General features: G+C 48.3%; 2 protein-coding genes, 1 long non-coding RNA gene and 3 other non-coding genes across 6 annotated transcripts in view; 5 read left to right on the top strand and 1 right to left on the bottom strand.

Annotated features, from left to right (window-relative positions):
• CLMP (CXADR like cell adhesion molecule) overlaps positions 1–4584 on the top strand; it is a 43686-nt gene extending 39102 nt beyond the window's left edge. Inside the window, exon 7 of the mRNA XM_074849050.1 lies at positions 949–4584. Within this exon, the coding sequence (XP_074705151.1) occupies positions 949–1243 (295 nt within the window). The 3' untranslated portion in view covers positions 1244–4584. The remainder of the gene's footprint in view (positions 1–948) is intronic.
• Positions 4303–7783, bottom strand: LOC141933919 (uncharacterized). The gene is made up of 2 exons (XR_012626247.1): positions 7201–7783; positions 4303–5236 (listed from the first exon to the last, which is right to left on the bottom strand). It is a non-coding gene; the product is annotated as an uncharacterized LOC141933919 (long non-coding RNA).
• Positions 7784–8310: 527 nt separating this feature from the next.
• HSPA8 (heat shock protein family A (Hsp70) member 8) lies at positions 8311–13671 on the top strand. The gene is made up of 9 exons (XM_074849048.1): positions 8311–8463; positions 9322–9531; positions 10028–10233; positions 10328–10480; positions 10583–11138; positions 11460–11662; positions 11976–12174; positions 12484–12716; positions 13209–13671. The coding sequence occupies exons 2-9, from the start codon at positions 9327–9329 to the stop codon at positions 13392–13394; spliced, it is 1941 nt and encodes a 646-aa protein (XP_074705149.1). The 5' UTR covers positions 8311–8463; positions 9322–9326; the 3' UTR covers positions 13395–13671.
• On the top strand, positions 11294–11384 carry LOC141933938 (small nucleolar RNA SNORD14). The gene has a single exon (XR_012626253.1). It is a non-coding gene; the product is annotated as a small nucleolar RNA SNORD14 (small nucleolar RNA).
• On the top strand, positions 11794–11890 carry LOC141933935 (small nucleolar RNA SNORD14). Its single transcript, XR_012626251.1, has one exon. It is a non-coding gene; the product is annotated as a small nucleolar RNA SNORD14 (small nucleolar RNA).
• Positions 12804–12900, top strand: LOC141933936 (small nucleolar RNA SNORD14). The gene has a single exon (XR_012626252.1). It is a non-coding gene; the product is annotated as a small nucleolar RNA SNORD14 (small nucleolar RNA).
• Positions 13672–22683: the final 9012 nt, after the last annotated feature.

Raw genomic sequence — 22683 nt, 5'->3', positions numbered from 1 at the left:
CTGTGTTTCTGGATTTAGCTCAGGGTGAAAAATCCCCTGAGCTGCTGCGTGCGGAGTTGAGAAGCCTCGCCCTGAGCGGGTGTACCAGGAATGCTGACGCGTGTTGTTTGTGCTCATCTGTTACATGCGTGTGAGGTCTGCCACTTAACTCCACTAAGCAGAGTTTGGTCTCGAGCCAATCGAGCCTAAACTTCTCAGGAAGGAAAGCACTGGAAAAAAATATTTCCAGGAATATGTTTTAGCTGCTCCTGCCCTTGAAGAAAGTCCTTGCCTTGTTCCAACCTTGTGTGTATTTGTAAAAGACTGCCTGCCCTCGTGTGACATCGTATGACATTCAGCAGCTGATTACTCTGCCTGATGGTCAGGTTGCCAGCAAGAAGGTAGTCTCCGCTGATTTCTTCCCTTCCCTTTTTCCTGTCTTCCCTGCTTTCAAATCTTGCATGCCTTTTTGGTTTGAGCTTCAGCCTCTTATATCACCTTTTTATGCATGACTGTTACATCTTCTCTCTCTCTGGGCCCAGTTCTTGCACTTCTTTCACCACCCACATTTTTTTTAACCAGAAGAACTGGTCTCAGCTAGTGCTGTCTAGGTCATTTGTCACTATGAGTAAGGATTACAGAGCAGACAGTTCTATCTGAACTGTTTGCACTGACACTTGGCATTCATTCCACAGGCCTCAAAGCCGCTCACAAAGAGCCAGTCGTGTGCAGCATATTCTAAATCCATTTGACCAATAGCTCCACAGAGAAATAGGGAGTTCAGTCCACAGAGTTACATAGCACAGAATTCAGAAAACCCTGTACCTTGCTCAAACTGCTGGACAAATATGCCCTGTGATTTGCAGCTTCCATAAGCAACTGCTTATTGCAGCAGCAGTTCAGTCTGGTAAAATGTATACACATTTCTGTCCTCGTGGTATTTGAGCCCTGTCATCTGTTTGATTGCAGAGAAGATGCAGAGGCACCCAAGGCCCACCTCGTGAAGCCCAGTTCCTCTTCCTCTGGTTCCAGGAGCTCGCGCTCAGGTTCCTCCTCAACCAGGTCGACAGCCAACAGTGCCTCTCGCAGCCAACGGACTTTGTCAACGGAAGCTACTCCCCATCTAACTCCTCCCCAGTACAACCAGAGGGAGGCAGAAGGAAAAGAAATTGAGCCAAAGAAAGTTGACTACGCTAACCTGATGAAAATGGGAGCGACGCTGGTCATGGTGCCTGCCCAAAGCCGAGCGTTCCAGACCGTGTGACAGCTCCCCCGCCGTCTGGAGACTTCTGCTGTCCAGAAACACTTCACGTACTACCAGCCACATAGGAATTGTTAGATTAGCTAGTTATCTTCCTGGTCAGCTTAATTTTAATCACTTGTGATTATTCACACCACAAGAAGCCCTCCCACTCAACTCTTTCTTACATCTTCCAGCACTGAGGTTCTGATACAGATTTTTTTTTTTTTTTTTTGAAGAAAGATACATATGAGGGAAAAGAGAGCCTTCTTTTTAAATTATCTTTTTTTGGAAATGGAACGCTGAGCATTTTAAAACTACAACAGCTAAGCGCTGTACGAATGAAAAACCTCAGGATTTTTTAAAAGGGATCGACAGAGACATAAAGACACATAATATTCCAGAGAGGTTTTGTGGGGAGGGAAAAATCTCTTGTACTGGTTTCAGAGAACTTCTCAGAGATGCCTTGTCTTATCTGAAGATTTTGAAGCAGACTCTCTGCTGAGGGTAGTCTGGTGTTCAACCTCAGAGGGAAGTGACAGACGTTTCACGTTTTCTGCATTCAGTCTTCTAGTGAAATACTTTTGGGGGCTATAACTGAAGTGGAAATGAAAGGATCACTCAAGAAGATCAAGAGATACAGTATCACGGCACGTGTCTGAACTATATAACGTCTGTACTAAAGAGAAAGGACCCTTTACGTCAAGGAAACAGGTGCTTTAATTGCCAGAATAAACTTAATGATGCACCCAGAGAGATACGGCCAGGAGCCTGACTCTGCTTTTATGGTCAGCACTGCAAAGCTGCAATAACTCCACTGGAGCAGTGTCTGTGGCAAAGGAGCCTTAGTGCGATGGGGATCGGGCACTGAATCCAGAGTGAAGGCAGTACCTCAAAAAGTGAGGGCCACTAATCTACCAAAAAGCCTGGACAAAGCATTTGGAAGGTATCTTTGCTATCGCCAGGTTGTGAATTCGCCAGTTTTGGGGTGAGCCATGCTGTAGAAGCTTTATGGAGAGCTGTTCCCAAGACTAAATGAGCAGCATTCTTGAGCTGACCTTCAGGCATGCAGGTAAGACTGAAGGATAGAGTGACAGAGCATGTAGTAAGGAAAATGCACCAGGGACAGGTAAATAAGCACAGTGCTGCTTCCATTAGAAAACACTTGTGTGCATTGTCCCATTTATACACCAGACGCTGGGCCACATGCTATTGTTGAGGCTTAAACCTCAGCACAACTCTCAGAAAGTTGCAAGAGTCATAAAAATATTTTCTGTGATTAAATTAACCAGAATAAACATTTCCAAGGAATATAAAGTCTTACATTTCAAGTTGAAGGCTAATAGGAAACGATGGGAGATAGGGACAGGCTTCCTCTGGAGGCAGATCTGTCATTTATATTTTCCTCTGAAGGACTTTGCTCTGATCACTGCTGCACACAGGACACTGAGCTTGTAGGGTTTAGATTCCTGTATTCCTGGACTGATGATTTTCTGTTTAAAAAAACCCCGAGGGTTTCTTTTTCCATTTGAGGGAGGGAAGGTTTTCTCCAATTTGTGGAATGTGTCTACAGGGGATGGATCAGTGCAGAAGGACCACAAATCTATAATTCTTTCACTCCAGGGACTGTCATTAATCTCCTTTTCTGACTGAGACCCAGAATTCTGTCTTCTTTGCTTGAGATTTTGGACAGTCTGATCAAAGCCAAGCCCTGCTTGGGCTACTTCTTTATGGGAAATAGTTTTCAAACTTGCCCTATAGTACCTGAGAACTTCTCTTCTTAGGAGCCGCCACCCACTTTCATCACATCTATCAAAATTTCACTTGCTCTCTCCACCCCAGAGTCAGCCCAGCCACCCTTGGCAGGACAAAGTACTGATCTTGTTGTGCAGGGAAGGCAGTCTTGATTCACAGATTTAAACAAAGGAGACATCTGGTGTTAGGTGTTTGATAAGCTTCTACTTTCATCACAGCTCCTGGTGTTGGATACTGTGTCATTTTATCTAGACAGTTTCCTTGGATACTCCAGAGGCACATTCCTGGATCAGCTGTGTTTTGGTGGATTTGGTAGTGGCTGTCGCTGCTTGGAAGCAGCAGCTCTAAGTGTCTGTGGTTCCTCTGCAGTTGCTCTTTTCCTGGACCCTGAAGGCTTAGGCACTGCAGAGCTGGGAGAGTCCCAAAGAGCGTGAGCAGGACTGCTGAAGTAGTTTGTGGCTTAATGTTACCTGTGTTACATCTGAGGATACTTTATACGTGTGAAAACAGGAGTGTTTTTCTCAGTAAAGAATACATGCCTGAGCAGCCTGAAGCTCATTACCACAAAATGAGGGTAACGATTCAAACAGTTGAGCTGGCTACAATCTGACTACTAAATACTGTAGGTTAGCTTTGAGTCACAGGCCAGACTTGCAATTAGCAAAGAGGAGGATGCTCTGTCTGCAGCCTGGAGGCCACTTGCTGCCAGTTATGAGAATCTGCCCAGCCTGCTCCTGGCAGTCTCTTTCCTGGAGGCCTCTGGGAATAGGCTGCAGGATGAATCAGCCGTGGCAAACCTCTCCTGGAGCAGAGAAGTCACTCCTTGTTGTATGAGCTATCTGATTGCATGGGATGAAAGGTTTATGGACCTTGGGGTGAAGTTGTTAGTCGGAAGCAATTGCTGAAGCCTGGCGTGTGTGATCATTCCCGGCTGTTCCTAGCCCTGTCGGGAAGCAGGTGGTTCATGTGCAGACTGCCCTGGGTACAAACCGCGGCAGAAAAAGCACCGTGGCCATGTCCTGCCACGGAACAAAGGTGTGTGGCTCTGGTTAGAAAACGTGGGCACCACGGTGATTTAAAATCACCAAGTCTGAAACGCCAATGCTTTTCAGACCACACATCAGTGACCTTGCAGGTGAACACAAAGTCACTTCAGTTTCTAGCATGAAGCCCAAAGGGAAAAAGTTCATTACTCAAAGGAAATAATGAGAAAAAGATCATTTCAAAGGCATTACATTTTCAAAGGGACATTTTCTGAGCTCCGGGTGATACTACTGGGAGTTGCACAAGGGAAGCAAATGAACCATAAGGCAAACTATTTTGTAAAATAGTGTACTTAAAGCATTTACTGTCATATACCAGTTATTACTAGTGTGATTAAATGCATACAATGTTACATAGCTTTCTTTTGTTTCTCAGCAGCTAAACTAAGCTTACATCTCTTCTACCTGCTATGATTGGTGTACTTGTACTGTGTCTGAACAACTCAGAGGAAAGCGAATATTTATTATTGATTCCTTTGAATCAATGTTTCGTAATTTTTTTTTTTGGTTGGTTGTTTTATAAATAAATGTGCTGCAGCTGAAGTGCTACAGCTCAACTAAACTTGTGCTAATGCTCCATCTTCCGTGGTATGGTGTGTTACATGCTGTCAAGTTGAATCCAAGGAAAAAAGTATGGAGTCAAAAATACCATTTTTAAGCTAACAAGGGCTACTTGCATATTTACATAAAAAATGTGGGGAAGCTGATCTTTTTCCTGGGTATTTTTTCAGTCTAAATTACATGGCATGGTATGAAACATGCAAAACCTTGGGGTGTTTTGAAGTAAATGGTGTTTTGACTTCCATGCAGCCATTTCACCTGAGATGTTTTGGCTGAGGATGTAGATGCTTCAAGCTAATGTGGTAAATAGTGGCAGCACAGATACAAAACTCCAGTGATACTGGGCAGTGACACCGTCCTCCCACTCCTGCATCTGTGACCTTCCTGAACTGCCCGCTGCGCTTCAGTTCATCTCCTGAACTGGGCATGAGATGACAAACCTTGAACAACTAAGAGCTGTGTTCAGACAGTTTAGATCTTCTCTGCAGATAAACATTTTGAACTAGCTAACAGGAATCTCCGGTCAGGGAGAGGTAGGTGAAATTTAGGGTAACTAAACGTGACTGTGGTTGATTCCTCTTGCAGTGCTTCAGCCTTCTTTCCCCGGGGGTGTTTTGCACAGAGGTCTCCCAACATCAGCAATCTTCTTTACTGAAATCTGGGAGTTAAAATTGCAACATAATTACACAGTATTTAAAACAAAACACAGTGACAACACAGTGGTCCCATAGGTGTGTCCTGTCTGTTCCTGACTCATGAGAAAACGCTATTACTGACTCCCTCCTGAGTTGATGACATCCAAGATCCTGATTAAGCGATACATATTTTGAGAGAGGTTGTGCAATTCCATACTTTTGTACAGTATCTGGTATCTTGGGTTATTTTTAACCCGAATCAGTTTCTACTGGCACACAGAAGGGGGAGAACACGGTGGGAAAGGGAAGGGGCTGCCTTCGTAATGTGTGATTTTCAAACTTCAGCTGGGGTGTGCAGATGCAAGTGTTGTATAAATAACACATGCTGCTGTTGTGAACAGGAAGTGTGTCTTTGATAATCTCCACTCTCTTCCCAATTCTGTTTTAAACGCTTAAAGGAGCAGCCGTGTTTGATGTACTAAATCAGCTTCAAAAAATAATGTTGGAATCCATCATTCGAAAAAAAACTCCACACAGAATACTTGTCAGTGTCCAGCCTGCTGAGCCTTAATTTTCCTGATATACAGTAAATGAGCTACTTTAGTCCAGTGTGTTAACAGCCTTTAATTTCTAATGTAATGAGTCATTTGCCAAACTGCCCTCCTCCCTGCACTGACTCACTGTTGGTTTAGGCTGCCTTTACTCGCTATCAGTCTGCTGTGAGAAGTACGGTTGCACATCTAAATGTCACTCTTTAATTTCAAGGTGGAGGTAGTGCTATTCATTGGTCCTACTGAAATTCTCCCCATGATTTAAATAAACCAAAACCAAAGCAAAGGCAATCCCTTGGTAACAGCACAGCTCCCATGAGACTTGGTGCACAGTGTATTCAGTGCAAGTTAGGGCTGCGTGCCTGAGAAGCATCTCCCGTGTAGCCTGGGAGCTGAGTGCTCCAGCAGCCTGTACTCTGGACAGGGTGGAGTGTGCTTTGCATGCTGTACCTGGTCAGATGCGGGGTGACAGTTCATACTGACAGCCCTTATCTTTAAAGGCACAGAAAAGTGACAGCTAGCGCCCTACAATATGGAGCCCCTTTTCCTGCTGCTGCTCCTGTCTCTAACCTTGTACACTCAAGTTCCAGCCACACTTTCTGTTGTCACCCAAAGGTCCCAGGTTCCAGCCCTGTGTGTGGCAGAGCAAGAATAAGAGCCACAAACTGCTGCTTGACACGAGTGACTTTCCACGGGTCAGCACACCCACTGCATCTGCCACAGGAGCCTGGCGTGTGGCAGTGAGAATCTGCACCACGTTAGTGGTCTGATAATGGGTTACCAGCTGTCAACTGATCCAGGGTAACTGCATCATGTTCCCTAGTAGAGGTCACTCAAAACTGCCATGAAAGAGAGACGTTGACACCGATCTGTCTCAGGATGCAGGCTTGCACACAGCAAAGCAGCACAGAGGACAGTCATTTGTTTGGGATAAGGCAGAAAGATTTGTTAGTGCCCCCCCTACCCCATACTGGACTTTTAAGTTACCAGGAGTGTTTTTGTCAAAGGCTAACCCTGTGGGCAGCGTTAAGAGGGCACCAGAAATGCTTTTCCATGCAGTTCTTACCCCCAACTATTGAAGTTCCTTTGCCCTTTTTCCTACTGCATAGGGTCACAGAGGCTGGCCAGGACACAGGTTTTTTTGTAGCCCTCCTCCTAGTGACTCCCTCTGCTCAGCATTTTATGCCGTGTAAACATTTGATGCAATTCACAGCACTGCTGCTAGAGCCTGACCTTACATGATTTATGACCTTTGATCAGCTTTCGGCCTAAGGCGCTGCGACCAGCTGAATGTTTGCGGTCATCCATCTGCTCGCTTGATCCCCAAGGACGCTGAGCAGCCACCGTTTCCCACCGTTCCCTTTGCATTCCGCTGAAGGCTGAGAGCACGCAGGGAGCAGCACTGACATAGGAAGGGCTGTCAGCTTGCCCCTTACCTGACGATGGGATGAGAAAAACTGGGGATGCTGCTGGATTCTGCTCTGTGGAGAAACCGGTGTTGCCCTCAAACATGGCACACAACGTGGTTTCCTCTGCCTGGGGGAGAGTGAGGGTGTGGGAAGAAATTGCAGAATATTGCCTTTTGCTTTGTGGAACAGAACATGGAGGATTACAGCAGCAACACGCTGCTGGTACAGGTTCTTGTACTGAGAGAGATTTGTTGAAGCAAACGCTGCCGGAGGCCTTTGGGAATGAGTTGGGAGATTCAAAATGAGAAATGCTGCCGTTCCTCTCGGGGCAGAGGGGGATCTCCCAGGGTAGGCCCCCCGCATCCCCGGCTTGCCAATAGGAAAGCCAAACGCCTCTTTTCTGGCTGGATTTCATTCTCCTGCCGTTCATTCTGCTGTTAATTGTGTTTAATCGGCCACCCTTGCCGTGGAGCCGTATACTCGGAACAAGGCTGCCGCCAGCCCACCCGGAGCCGGAGGGACCGCGGCCGCAGGAGCACGGAAGCGGCCCGCTGCGGGGTGGTGCCGGGCGGGCGGCCCGGGGCGATGGGAGGCCCGAGGCGATGGGAGGCCCGGGACCCGCACACGGCCGGGCCTCCCCGCATGGCGCCGCCATTTTGTGACCCCCCCAGCCCAGCGCCCCCTTCCCGCCTGCCCCAACCCTCTATGCAAATGACCCCGCCAGCCCCGCTATCCGATTGGTCACTTCCACCCCAAGGCGCCTTCCCCCTCGCGCGCAAAATATGCAAATGAGCCCCCGGCGCCGTGTTGCGATTGGCTACTCCTGGCCCTCTGGCGCCCTTTCTCTGCCCCCGCCCCCTCCCTCAGCCTACGCTCGTCGGTGTCGTCACCCGCATGCGGCCGCTGGAGGGCTCTGATTGGCTCCCGCGCAGGCGAAGCCCCGCCCCCATCCGTTGCGGGCGGGGGCCGAGCGTTGCGGAGCGGTAAGCGGTTGGGGTGGGGGAGAGGGGAAAGCGCATGAAGGTTCGAGAATACCGGCCGGCCGGCGGACACGCCCCCTTCCTGCGTGCGTCACGGCGGGTGTGGGTTCCGGCAGACGGCCATTGGCTGGAAGGGTGGCGGAATCCGCGAGCGGATTGGCTGGAGCGGAGAGAAGAGGCGGGCGCTTCTGGAAGGTTCTGAGGGCCCTATAAAAGCGGCGGAGAGATCGCCTGCACAGTCTCTGAGTAGCAGTTTTCGCCGAGTCGGTTCTTTTGTGCGTGCGTGTTCGGGCCTGTCCGCGCCGCTCAGGTAACGGGGCGTGCCGGTGTGGGGAGGGGGTGGCGGCCGGGGGGAGGGAGCTGGCCGGCCAGCCGTGATCTGCCCTTGGACCGGGAGGGGCTGTTGGGTTGCGGCTGATCGGGCAGGGTGTGGGGGGTGGAGGCCCTTTTGGCGCTGCGGCGATGGGTTTTTTTTTTTAGCGTGGCTGGTTTGTCGAGCCTTGTGCGCTGCTGCTGCCCTTTTTTTTTTTTTTTCTAAACCGGAATCAGACCTAAGGGCGGTGTTTCTCGTCTGACTCCCTTTGTTCTGCTAAAACGGTTGGGGCGGGGGAGGGGGGGAGGGAGGAGAGATAGAGGGGACTCTGCGCCCATGTTACCTCCCGCCGGGAGCGCCTGGGGATGTGCGGGGGAGGGCGGAGAGGTGGAGCTGCGGCCGGGGAGCGGCCGAGCATGCTGGGCTCCGTAGTCCCTGGGGGGCCGGGAGGGGGAAGGAGTGGGCTTGCAGGGCCGCCATGTGGTGGCTGGGGGGCTCGGCGTGGGGTGGGAGAGGGGCGCTGCGTCTCGGTGGCGGGTGCGGGGCGGGCTGGTGTCGCAGCGAGGCTGGGGCTGTGCCAAGCTCGGCCCCCGCAAAGCGGCGCCTACATTTCCCAGCGCCTAAGATGTCGGCCGCCGGCCACGTGATGCGGGCGGCGCGGTGCACCATGGGAGCTGTAGTCCCGGGCCGGCCGCTGCGCCACGTGGTGGGGCCTTAGGCCGCGGCGGATAAAGCGGTGAAAGTAATTAACCCTGCGCGCTAATAAGCAGTTGCTGGTAAAACGTGGTTTAACTGATCAACGAAACGTTTCAGTTCGAGCTGAATTTTACAGGTAAATTTTTTTTTTTTATTCAGTCAAGATGTCGAAGGGACCAGCTGTCGGAATTGATCTTGGCACTACCTATTCCTGTGTTGGTGTATTCCAACATGGGAAGGTGGAAATCATCGCCAATGACCAGGGTAACCGCACCACGCCAAGCTACGTTGCCTTCACAGATACAGAGAGGTTGATCGGCGATGCTGCAAAGAACCAAGTTGCAATGAATCCAACCAATACTGTTTTTGGTAAGGCTGCAAGATTTGCATGCTTCATGGGGATGTAGATGTTCTCTGGTTATATGAATTGTTGACCAGTAGCAGGGTTAAAGCTTCGTCTTGGAAATCAAAACTCCTAATTTGTGTTTAGTCTGAATAATACAACCCTATTACTAATAGTTAGGCTTGTATTCTGTACTGGATAAGTGTACCTTACAGTTAAAAACTTGCCTTGCTGCAGGTTATTAAGTGGCCTTGACTATGTATCCTATTCTAATTCTAGACTGCACTGTGGTTTGTGGTACAGCAGCCATAGCATTGCTGTGGTGACTGAGGTGATAGTGATGAGTTTGCATATCCAAGGGATGACACTTCTTTTGCAGGCGAGTGCCTGCAGCTGAGTCTTCACAAGAGAGTAATAACTGCAGATTAAGTATAGTGTTCTAGGATTTTGTGTATTTTTTAGGATGAGCTTCATGGGATTTGTTTATGAACACATGTAATATACACAGCTATTCTTTTGCAGATGCAAAACGGTTGATTGGGCGTAGGTTTGATGATTCTGTTGTCCAGTCTGATATGAAGCACTGGCCATTCACAGTGGTGAATGATGCTGGCAGACCAAAAGTCCAGGTGGAGTACAAAGGCGAGACAAAGAGTTTCTACCCAGAAGAAATCTCTTCCATGGTTTTAACCAAAATGAAGGAAATTGCGGAAGCATATCTTGGGAAGGTGAGGTTTAGGACTTGAGTGAAATGTAATGAATAATTCCATCTATGTGAATAGTTAACATACATAACTGACTTTTTGTTTGCTTTTTTGGTAGACTGTTACTAACGCTGTAGTGACTGTACCGGCCTATTTCAACGACTCTCAGCGTCAGGCTACAAAAGATGCTGGAACCATTGCAGGGCTCAATGTACTGCGAATTATCAATGAGCCGACAGCAGCTGCGATAGCCTATGGTCTGGACAAAAAGGTATGCTGTGGAGTGATTACTGTCTCTAATGTCCAGCTAGAAAGCCTGCTAAACTAGCAGTAGAAAATGAATTGCATTATGAAAATAGATGTCTTCTTCCAGGTTGGTGCTGAAAGGAATGTTCTTATCTTTGACCTTGGAGGCGGCACCTTTGATGTGTCGATTCTGACTATTGAAGATGGCATCTTTGAGGTGAAATCCACTGCAGGTGACACTCACTTGGGTGGAGAAGACTTCGACAACCGCATGGTCAACCACTTCATCGCTGAATTCAAGCGCAAGCACAAGAAAGACATCAGCGAGAACAAGAGAGCAGTTCGTCGCCTCCGCACTGCATGCGAGCGTGCAAAGCGTACTCTGTCGTCTAGCACGCAGGCCAGTATTGAAATTGATTCTCTCTATGAGGGTATTGACTTCTACACATCCATTACCAGAGCTCGCTTTGAAGAGCTGAATGCTGACCTGTTCCGTGGCACCCTGGATCCTGTGGAAAAGGCCCTGCGGGACGCCAAACTCGATAAATCGCAGATCCATGACATTGTGCTGGTTGGTGGGTCTACTCGTATCCCAAAGATTCAGAAACTGCTGCAGGATTTCTTCAACGGCAAAGAGCTGAACAAGAGCATCAATCCTGATGAAGCTGTGGCTTATGGTGCAGGTAATGACAAAACATCATCTGCATGCTAAAACTATTGGGTGGTGGTCTTGGCCAACTCGGTACTATCTGAAGTTGCAGAGCAGTACTAGTGTAGGCCCTAGGTCTTCCACCTGCGGTATTAAAGCTTTTCAAAGCAGTGAGAAGCTTACTGTGACTTGCAATGATGAATCAGGTTCCAAAGCCATTCGTAGTTTCCACCAGAAGTCTACTAATGATGGCCAAAACCTTCCTTGGATGTCTGAGCGAGCCATGGGCTTAACTGTAGTGTGCAGTGTATCTGTTTCAGGGCTCTTTAGAGTTGTGGTTTTTTCCTTCCCTCAGCTGTTCAGGCCGCTATTCTGTCTGGAGACAAGTCTGAGAACGTACAGGATCTGCTGCTCTTGGATGTGACCCCTCTGTCTCTTGGTATTGAGACCGCTGGAGGTGTCATGACAGTCCTGATCAAACGCAATACCACCATCCCCACCAAGCAGACACAGACGTTCACTACTTACTCAGACAACCAGCCTGGTGTGCTCATCCAGGTAAGCAAGCTGACAGTGCACTCATGTAACCGTAGGACTCTCAACACTTCCAGCAGTTGATACTTGAAGTAAAGCTTAGGCCAGAGGTGTTGTGTTCTTGCAGCCATCAAGGGATGCTAGTAAACACCTGGTTGCTGTGATGAAAGTGTTTCCAAAGCCATTCGTAGTTTCCACCAGAAGTCGAAAGACTTGTGTTGGTCCAAGTACCTTCCTTGGATGTCTGAGCGACCATGTCACTTCAGGGTAATACCCTGTTATGACTTAATAACGTGTGGTCAAACTTAGAACTTAATTTGCTGGTTCTCGTTCCTAGGTATATGAAGGAGAACGTGCTATGACTAAGGACAACAACTTGCTGGGCAAGTTTGAGCTGACTGGAATTCCCCCTGCTCCCAGAGGTGTACCTCAGATTGAAGTAACCTTTGATATTGATGCCAACGGCATCCTGAATGTCTCTGCTGTGGATAAGAGCACTGGCAAGGAGAACAAGATCACAATCACGAATGACAAGGGTAAGGGTCATATATTTTGGAGGGTGGGAGACAGGTGAGCTGCTTAAGTTGGGCTTGTCAAACTACCTGTCTGTATCAAAACTTGGCTTATGATGTGTGTGCACCTCAGTTTACAACCATGAGCCTTGTTTTCAGTGCAGTAATCCATGAGTCTGTGAAGGCCAATGAGGTGGTTTAAGATGAGGACACCTGGTAGATAGCTTACGGGCCTCTCTTACAACTTGGAAGTGTAGGACTTGGGTGGGAGGTTGTAATCCTCTGCTAAAAACAACCAGAAAACTGATCTGAAGTAACTGCTGTGTTCTGCAGGCCGGCTGAGCAAGGAAGACATTGAGCGGATGGTTCAGGAAGCAGAGAAGTACAAAGCAGAAGATGAGAAGCAGCGTGATAAAGTGTCTTCTAAGAACTCCCTGGAGTCTTACGCCTTCAACATGAAAGCTACTGTTGAAGATGAGAAGCTCCAGGGCAAGATCTCTGATGAGGACAAGCAGAAAATCCTGGACAAATGCAATGAAATCATCAACTGGCTGGACAAGAATCAGGTATGTCACATTTGTGGTTGGTCAGTGCTTAATTCTAGTCTCACTGAGCTACAAAGAAAGCTCAGGAGGACGGAGGAGAAGTACTGGTTGCTGTGATGAAACTGTTTCCAAAGCCATTCGTAGTTTCCACCAGAAGTCGAAAGACTTGTGTTGGTCCAAGTACCTTCCTTGGATGTCTGAGCGACCACGGCTTGCGAGTGTAGAGCTCTCGGTTTCTCCTCATGCAGACTGCTGAGCATGCAAGGGTGATCTTGTTTAACCTTAAGTTGAGGTCCCGTTGCTGCATGAGCAGTCCTAAATCAGTAGGTTGGTTTTGTTAGAACTAGGCCAAGGAGAAACACACTTGTGTCTAGCCCAGTGCAGGTATGATCTGGTGGGGCTGAAAATAATAAGCCCAGACGCTTCAAATGCCTAAGCCAGGGAGCGCAGCTTAACTTCTGAACTGTGTCCACTTAGAGCAGCAGATAACTGAGCTGTTGTCTTCACTTTCAGACGGCTGAGAAGGAGGAGTTCGAGCACCAGCAGAAGGAGCTGGAGAAGGTGTGCAACCCCATCATCACCAAGCTGTACCAGAGCGCAGGAGGAATGCCCGGTGGGATGCCCGGAGGATTCCCTGGTGGTGGAGCTCCTCCATCTGGTGGAGCTTCTTCTGGACCAACCATCGAGGAGGTAGACTAAAGATGCTGGGAGATGCATTCCACTAGCAGTTAGTATTGGAGGACCCCCAGGTGGGGGTTAGATTGAAGGACCCAAACCTGTAGGCACATCTGGGTATATTTTGCCAGATTAAAACTCCATAACTGAGCTGCTGTAAAAATAAAAAAACATTTTCTGGGCATTTTAAATACTTGAACATGTGCACAGGAGGGGAGATGAATACCATTGCACTTTACAGTACTGTAAACAAGTGGAAATGCAATTCATGTCCTAAGGAATAAAAACTATTTAATGGGCATCACACTGTTTCTGTCTTCACTTCTTTGTACCTACTGACCAGTGTAAAAAATAAAGTGAAAATAATGGTAAATTAAAGATAACACATGCTTAGCTGAACATGACCTGACCAGAAGGATTAAGGTTAAGCAGCTTCAAGTGGTTTGGTTTTTTTTTGTTAAACTTTGTTTCTGAAGACAGTAAGCCTTGTGTTCTGGGGTACATGGCAGCTGGTGACACAGGAGTGTTGCTCTTAGCAAAGCTCAGCCTATGCTGCCTCTTTTCAGTCCAGGATCATAACTGATCTCTGACTTGGGCTGAAGAATTAAATTCCAAGTTTTTAAGAGTTCTGGCCTAGAACTATTTTTCTACCGGGGGTTTTTGGCCCTTTCCTCCAAGCTGTCCTCTTGCAAGGGCCAGGCTGATGGCTGTAAAGTGTGGGGAGAGCTGTGGTGGGAGGGGGAGCCCCCACCCCATAGAACACCGTCCCCCTTCCTCCATCTGTTCAATAAAAGCAGCAAGTGTGCAGTAAAGAAGTGGGGTAACAGGCTGAGTGACCTCACACTGATCAAAAAGCCTGGAGCCTTTTCAGAAAAGCTGCCCCTAACCCACAGCAGTAAAGAACCTTTAGAACATGGAATTACAACGTGGATGATCATCCTTTGGTCCCTGAAGCACTTAGAGCTCAAGGATCCCCCCCACCTTTGCAGGAAAGTGGCTTTTCATTTAGAGAATTCATTGCTGGCTGGGGAGGTGGCTTTGAGCAGTAATTAGCAATGATTGTTGCTTATATATAATGAGTGTATATACACGGTCAGTTGTGCTCCCGGTGAAGGTTGCTGCAGGCAGTGGCAATTTTCATGAAGTCTATAAAAATCTGGTCAGTTAGAAGGGATGTGGAATGATCTCGTCTGACTGTTGTTACGGGTGTTGTCCAAATGCCTCAAACAGGTGTGGGGTGTCCACCACCTCTCTGGGAAGCCTGTTGCAGTGCTGGAGCATCCTCTCAGCATCAGAATGCTTCCCAATGCCCGGTCTGACCCCCCCTGGGTGCAGCACACCCTACGCAAGGCTGCCCTCCCCTCTTCCATCCAGATAGTTACACAGGTACTGAGCGGGGCCCTGGGCAGTGACACCCCCCTCCCCTTGAGCCCAGCTGCTCAGGGCACCGTGTACCTGATGCTGGAGGGCAGGATGAGAGATGGCATCAAAAAACCCCTTTTTTTCTAAAATCCAGAATTACCACATCTACCACCTTCCCCTCTTAGGTGGTGTGGTTGGAGCCCGGCCGGCAGCTCCCTCACCCCCTGCCGTGGGACGAGGGCAAGAATCGCAAGAATCATAAGAAAAAAGAGAAAACTCGTGGGTTGAGATAAAGCCAGTTAATAGGTAAAGAAGCTGCCTGAGTAGGCAAAACATTCACCACACCCCACGGCAGGCGGGTGCTCAGCCAGCTCCCGGAAAGCCGGGCTCCATCCCGCATCATCGTGGTTTGGGGAGACAAGCGCCATCGCTCCCAGCACGTGTGTGTGTGTGTCCTGTGTCCCCCCCGACTTCCTTCCCCCAGCTTTTAGTGCTGAGCACGACACGGTATGGTCTGGGGTATCCCTCTGGTCACTTGGGGTCAGGGCTGTGCCCCCTCCCGGCTCCTTGTGCACCCCCAGCCTGCACAGCAAGCACCCAACTCTGTTCCCAACCCCAAACAGCCCCACACCTGCATTTCAGGTGGGCAAGGCGCTGCCGGCGTTTGGCCACCAGATGACAGCACTTGACCACAGAATGGCAGAGAGGCAGCTTTTTTTGGTTTGCCCCCCCAACCCGGTTTTGAATTAAATCCTCCAAAAACGTTTATGCCATTTAAATCCGTCAGTAGCAGCATCTCCCATTAATAGTGTGTAATGACTTTATTGCCATAGGGGACACTAAACGAAAATGTTTTTTTGGGAAGTGGTATTTTAGAAACAGGAGCTTAAGCCAGCACAGTCTTTACAGGAGGGCATTCCTGGGGGTTGTCACCTGTGGCCGTCGGGGTGAGGTTTCACGGTGTGAATTGTGAACAAGCACCGGTACAGGCTGAGGGTCAGGCCGTGGGGGATGCGAGACCCGGACGGAGAGGGAAGGGGCTGCTGCGGGGGCTCGCGGTCACACTGGCGCTTGCACAAGGGCATAGACAGTTTTAGTGAAGTAAATGAATGAAAACGGTGTCAAACTTGTGAGTTTTTACATTCACGACAACGAAGAAGCTGAAGAGCTATGTGCAAACCAGGGGAACTGTTTTTAGGTTAACACATGGCCACTTTGAGAAGTTCTTCAATTCAAGTTCTTTTCTTTAAAAACTTCAATTTTTTCCTTTTTTTCTTTGTTAAAAAACTTAACTTGAAGAGTTTTCTTTCCCTGTTACAAGCGTTTCTCAGTTAGCTGCAGGTTGGTTAATAGGCTGGAACCCTCCACAGCTGTACCTGGTGAAGCTGATGTCAAGGGCAAGCATCTGTGTAGCTGTCGTGTTTCTCTGCGGTGTGCCGGTAATGCTGCTGCCCCGGGTGCAAGAACAGAGGCAAAGAAGCAAAGGCAGGTAACAGCTACACGATTTTAATTTGTGCATCTTTTGTGGATCTTGTTTTCTTCCAAAGTGGGAGGGTACACAGCTTTATTTCCTTTACCGATGAGCAAGATCTGGCTCTGGGAGGGGCAAACAGGAGCAGTGATGCTGCCTCTGACAGTGACAGCGAAGCTCTGCAGGAGGCACACTCCCTGTTCAGGCTCCCAGCTTTCCTAACTAGTGAGTTTTGCAGCCAAGCAGCTCCTTAAGTGTCTTCATCTTGGGCCACTCAGCTCTCATGCCCTGGGATACAACTTTGTCTTTCTTGTAAGACCTGCCCAATTATTCCCCTCCTCTGAGGGCTGTGAAAGAGCTGGCCCTATGAATTGCCTCCTTTGGTTACTGCCTTACTGGAAAGAGGAAAGCCAATTCACAATTCATTTAGGGGGCCTTAGAAGCTACCAGGGTTTCATCTCCCTGGAAAGTCTCGTTTGGGTTGCCTCTTCTGAAGCTGCAAGGTTGCATTAGTAACAGTAAAGACCATTTGTTTTGAATTTAGCCTTGCAGCTTCCCGCTGGAGCCTCAGTGGTGAGCAGAGGACCTTTTCCAAGTCTCTCTGCTTGGTATTGAAATGCTGAGGGAATAATTGTGCATGGTTTCAAACTGAAGTGCAGGGGAGTCTGAAATGCTGATGTCCAGGGACAGCCTCTCCCTGCAGCTACTCTCAAATGCTCTAGAGACTAAAGAACAGTCAGTGGAGTGAAGACCAGCTCAGCTGACATCTATCAGTGACCAGTGTTGCCTGTCGTAAAGGAAAGCGTGAAAAATGTCTCAGTAAATAGGCTTCAGGGAGGGTTTTTACCTGATACTTCACCAGAATTTGGTTCTGCTGAGGAGGAACCCTTGATTCCCTTGCAGGTAACACAAACATGCTGTGTAGCCTGTTCAGAAGGCAGAAATTAGCTTAAGGGTCTGTTTTACAAGCTCGGAAGTCTGTTTGGACATGGCTGACTGCTTTCTGCATGTCTTAACCAAGGTGAATTAAATCTTTTTTCCTTTTCAAAGTGTTTTGGTGTCTGTTTTCAGAGATAAAGAGTGTTGTAGCTGTTTGGTAGAAGAAGCAAGGAATATATTACTGGCTTACCCCCTTAAATGCTCCTGCTTCAGGGTATTACCAAATTTCTCTGTGTGTTTGTGTGTAAGAGTGGATTTTTTTTTTTTTTTTTGATAAAACTGGTTTAAAGGTATGCAGCTTAAGTTTGCACTTGAAGAAGATTCCTGCTGGCCAGTGACCCAGCTGGGGAGAGCTTCCTTCTTGCTAACCAGTGGGAAGCTGAAGCTGGGGTAGAGTCAGGCTGACTTTCCAAGCAGCCCTGTCAGTCCTGTTCAAGCACCTAATTCAGCTTCCTCAAAAACCACAGCCTAAGGGTCACACAGGGAGTCCAGGAGCAGAGGTAAGAAAGCAGCTTTGGGTTCCTTACACAGCTTTATTATGAAACATCAAGTACTCTGCTACGCAGGGAGGGAAACCTGTGTGTGCTCTGGGAGTCAGATTCAGTTTATTTCCTACACATGCTGCAAAATGCAAGAAAGGGAGCTTTGAATAAGCTTTCACAGTTTCTTGAAGAAGAAAGCATTATTGAAAGACAGTTTATTGGGGCTAAACACTCATGTTTTGCAGGTTTATAATCTGCAGTGACCTTAAGGCTAATTAACCGAGCTGCGCCTGACTTTCCTATGTTGGAGGAGAGGGAACTCCCTAACCACCACCAGCTGCAAAGGTGCTGTTAACTCTTCCAAACAACCCTTAGGAACCCACACAAAAAAAATAAGAGAAATACCTCAGGAAAAGTGAGAGCTGGCTGTTCAGTTGTGGGTGGCAACAGCTGGTTGTAAGGAAAGAGCATGAATCAAAGCTGCGATTCGAAATTGCTGTTATAGAAGAACCTGATGTAAAGGCAAAATGCGACTAAATCAGGAGACCAAGCAGCTCGCTCGCTGCTGAGCCTCCGTACTTGCCTCCTCTTTCTGGTCAAGTGTCTGTTTTTTCATCATGCGATTGACTCCGTAGCTGTTTTGTTCAGGCTGAAAGACAGGAGCGCTTGCTGGAGGAGGTAGTCAATGCCGAGGTCCTGGGGCCTTGGAAAGCCAAGGATTAGTACTTTTGCTGCCTGTGAGCTCTGCACCCAAGTCAGCGCTGAATAAAGGCTTTGGCTAGCAGCTAGGCAGCCAGGCTGCAAAGCTGGGGTGCCCAGCCCCTTTGGGGTGCCTGGCCAGGAAGCAGGATGAGGTCCCCAGGCGTGCGAGTAGCCAGCAACAGCCGTCTGGGCTGTCTGGCACTCGGGGTGCAGGACTGGCCGCTCAGGTGGGAACCCCCAGGTCCTACAGCTGCGTTGTCCACGCTCCCTGTGCGGAGTATCTGTGGGCGAGCTCACGGGGTCCCCCAATTCCTGCTCCCACTGCGCTTTTTGAGGGTCAGCCTGGGCTGCTGTGCCACTGCGTGACCCCCTCATCCTCACGCTGGTCGATGCCTTCAGTTTTCAAGGCCTTTCTCAGTGGCACTAAAGGACAATACAACCTGTGGGATGCGAAGGCATACATGTTGTGGGCTGGTTTACGAGCTTTGACAGAAAATAAAGCAATCCTCCAGGCATCTCCACCTGCGTCTCATGTATTATGGGGGATTCTTTGACATTTAAAAGCAGCTACAGAGCATCTAAGCCTGGTATCTGGGAGCAAGGTACAGACAATCACCTGAGATGTAATCTCTGCCCCATCACTGGATTTATTAATCACACTGCCTTTAGTTAGCAGACAAATAGGTGCTCAGCAGCCCTCTGCTCAGCCCCCCTGCTCCCCTCACGCTTTTTCTCCTCTTCTTCCACTATCCCACATCACCATCCCTTTTCTGTTGATTTTCCAACAATGCCTAATTCTATTATTCGGAACGATTTCCCACTGGGCGGTAGTTTATTTCTGTCATCAAATCTCTGATGAAATCTTTAGACATGAAATATTTAGCCCGATACCAACAAATCGCACATAGTGTTAACGTGTCACAAGCTGCCTGGAGACAGCATTAGGCTGTAATTTGAAAGCGAGTGAAGCGATAATGCCATGCGCACTGCTTTTGTGAGCGTGCATTAATGCATCTTTTGCCAGGGCTAGTCATTGACAGCAAATCGACTCCCACTAATAGTATGTGGGAGGGTGGCAAAATTGGGGGTGATGCAGAAAATAAAGCGTATTGACCAGCCAACTGCAGCGCCTCAGTAGCCTTTAATCTATTATTGCCCTTGATGGGGATGTTTTAATGCAACTTTACTGTCAATCGCATTTATAGTCGCACACTCTGCCTGCTGGGGAGCACTGTGAAAATGGCAGAACTTGGATCATGCTGTTGCTTAGAGCTCATAGTTATTGATCGTGGCCGGGCTCAGGAGTCTGGGTTATAATTATTTCATTAAACCATTTAATGGTTATCAAATATGAACCCTTCTAACATCACACTTAGGAAATGCAGCAAGCTTTAAGTTTTATTGTTAATCCATGTTGATCTTATTTTTCTTAAATCATCCGATGCTCCCAAGTGGTCGCTGTTCCCCTGCCAAGGCTCTCTGCGCATTGATCCCAGGAGAGCCGCTCTCAGCGACGCCAGCCTCTCACGTGGCACAGGGGGATGGGGTTATATGTGACTGAGCCTGCGATAACAGACCATCCCAAATAATAACTGGATGCCCTGGTCCCCTCTCTGACCTGTTTTTGCCATGGTGGAGTCACTCCCAGACTGCCACGGTGGAGAAGACACTCAGTCTCTTCCCTTACAGAGGATATTTCATGCCTCAGTTTCCCATTTGACATTTCCCATTTGGAGTTACTTGCCTTTTTTTTTTCTTCCCCCCCCCCCCCCCCCCCCCCCCCATTTGGGGTTTAGGGATGAAAAGGGCCAATTATTATGACCAAAACCCTCCCCTATTCAAAGACAGGCTGTTCATGCCTGTAAAAGAGGGAGGAAATTCCCCTTCCAAAGTGTTCTTGATTTTTATTTTTTTTTTATGAGAATGAAAACAATTATGTTGTTTTTCTTCCTATAACCAGAGTATGACTGCATCCCACTTGGTCCCAAATGTTTGAGGCAGCCTTAAAAGCATGGTAGGCAAAACACAGTCTGTTGTTGCATCTCTGACTCTGAGCATTTTCCTCTCTTCCCATTTGCCTCTCTTCCCCGGGTGTGTTATCCTCGACACGGCAGCTTGGAGCACCTTGTACTGGTGTGACAGGATTGCGCTGGGGCATGGCAGAAACGAGGTGATTTGGGGGGGCTGCTCTTGGTTCCTGAACCTCTAGAGGTGCAAGAGCTATTCCTGGCGCTGTCAGGCACTGACACCATGGGCTTTGGGGTTGTTTTTTCTATTAAAGTGGGCCAAGTTCTCTGAATTCCTCTTCATTTCACTTTTCTTCCTTGTGAGTGGCAGATCAAATGAAGGTTTAATTCCTGTAACTGGAAAGCCCCATAGGAACCACAGGAACTGTAGAAATCCCAGGGACTCTCATCAGCTGCCCTGGGGCACTTTCCTGCCCTCTCTCACACCCCAGTACCTTTCAAAAGTCACACAAACCTCATGGTTAAAATGTGGAAAAACTGGATGAACCCAGGTCTGGGGGGATAGGGAGGCTTCGAGGAAGTATCTCAGTATGCATTTGTATTCCAGATCCACTGAAAGCCTGTATTCGTTGGCACCTTTTCATTAAAACCCTGGATGCTCTGGAAAAGCTGTATCTTAATTTGAACAAACTGATTCCTTTTTCCTGTGGGCAGGTGATACAGTTTCTGCAGAGTCCTTTATCAGTATTCTGTGCTGCCTTCTGGCAGCTGCTCATTTTATGTTGCTTCAACCTATGCTGACCTCATTTTCTATCACAGAGCAGTGAAGGATTTGGTAAAAATTAGTTACATTAGTAGCTCCCGATACAGCCAGTTTATTTGTGATATGACAAATATTTCAGCCATTAGGATCTTTCCATCTCTTAGCAGCTTAAATGCACTCACTTATATTCCAAATCACTGCTTAATTTAAAAGCCTATTTGCCTAGATTGTTGCAGGCATGAAAAAAAATGCAGAACACTTACCCTTTCAAATAGGCCTGTAGCACAGCCGGAGTTGTGCCTGTGATTGGATCTCCAGCTCCATAACTTTACACTCGGCGAAGCCACAGACTAATCACTTAGTGCACGGCAGAAGCACATCAATTCCACGGAGGAAGGGTGGGCGCGACGCCGGAGATGCGGAGGCTGGATTGCTACCTTCTCCCCCGCCGTGCACTGATTCACCGGCCCTGCCTCAGTTTCCCCACCTGCCCTGCCGGGATTTGGTGGCTTTCTGGAGCTGCTCGGTCGCCCACCAGTTTGGGAATAGTGTGTGTGTAAGGGCGAGAGAGTCACTGCAGGGGTGGGGAAGGGCAGGGAGGCTGCAAAGCCACCCCTGAGAGTCGGTCAAGCAGGCAGCAGATAGGTGCTGGTTTGATACTTGCAGGGGGTTTCATGTTTCCTGTGACCCAAACACTTCTGTAAAGTAAATAAACTCATGGCAATGCCTGATGTCTTCAACCTTGCTGGTCCCTTTTCTAATCCTACAGTTCCGGGAGGGAGGGAAGGGTGTAAGCGCAGGGAAGATGCTGGGATGCCCCATCCCCGGTGCTGTGCCTCCTTGAACTCCTCCTAGCATTCGGCCAGGCCATTTTTCCAGGCTTTTTTCCACACCCAGGAGGCCTGAATGCTCCTTTTTAGAGACTTGCATGTTTTTATTTGTTCGAGATAACACTGGGATGTAACTCCAGGGTTGCTTTAAGGAACTCACACTGTTGCAAAGATCACAGTAAAATCCCAGGAGCTGCTGACTCTCCTGCAGTGTGAAGGTGGCCAGGTGCAGGTCCTTACCTGGGGACCATGTGTTATCCCTTTCCCTGGTTTTCCCCAGCCTCCTCCCAGATAGGTAGCTGGTGTTTCTGGATCACACCTTGCAGCTTGGCAGGGCAGATAGTGCTAGGTTTGATGGAGCACGGGGCAATGGGAAGCGAAGGAATTCACCAGCTCTAAAAAGCAACTGCTGAAAGTGTCATTTGCTTTTGAGGGAAGGTTTTTTTTTTTTTGGCTCATGGCGTTAGTCCCTTGGGCTTGCAGGCATTGCCTGCTGCTGATAATTCTGCAGAGCATCCTTTATGGTTGTGAAGAAGTAAGGAAAGGAATTTAAAAGTAAAATGCTGCTCACATGCAATTACTGCTTTTGATTGTGTCAGCTGGGATGCTTGACATCTTCTCTAAAGGTAAATTATCTCTAAAAATGTATGCTGTTTTATAGTAGGCTATGGCAGAGGATTCTAACTAAAAATAATTATCCTAAGGTACTCAGTCTTGATAAATTCTCTTGCACCTTTCACAATTAAGGAATTATGGTGGAGACATATTTAATTGCTAGAAAAAGCCTTGCAAAACCA

The sequence above is a fragment of the Strix aluco genome, chromosome 23, assembly GCF_031877795.1.
Source record: "Strix aluco isolate bStrAlu1 chromosome 23, bStrAlu1.hap1, whole genome shotgun sequence".
NCBI lineage: Eukaryota > Metazoa > Chordata > Aves > Strigiformes > Strigidae > Strix > Strix aluco.
This window is presented reverse-complemented; position numbering and strand designations above follow the sequence as displayed.

Bases quoted from the DNA above. Each gene is read 5' to 3' on its own strand.
- HSPA8 (XM_074849048.1), top strand. From the start codon at position 9,327: ATGTCGAAGGGACCAGCTGTCGGAATTGATCTTGGCACTACCTATTCC. The intron at 9,532-10,027 runs GTAAGGCTGCAA...ATTCTTTTGCAG, and splicing joins TCCAACCAATACTGTTTTTG to ATGCAAAACGGTTGATTGGG. The intron at 12,717-13,208 runs GTATGTCACATT...CTTCACTTTCAG, and splicing joins ACTGGCTGGACAAGAATCAG to ACGGCTGAGAAGGAGGAGTT.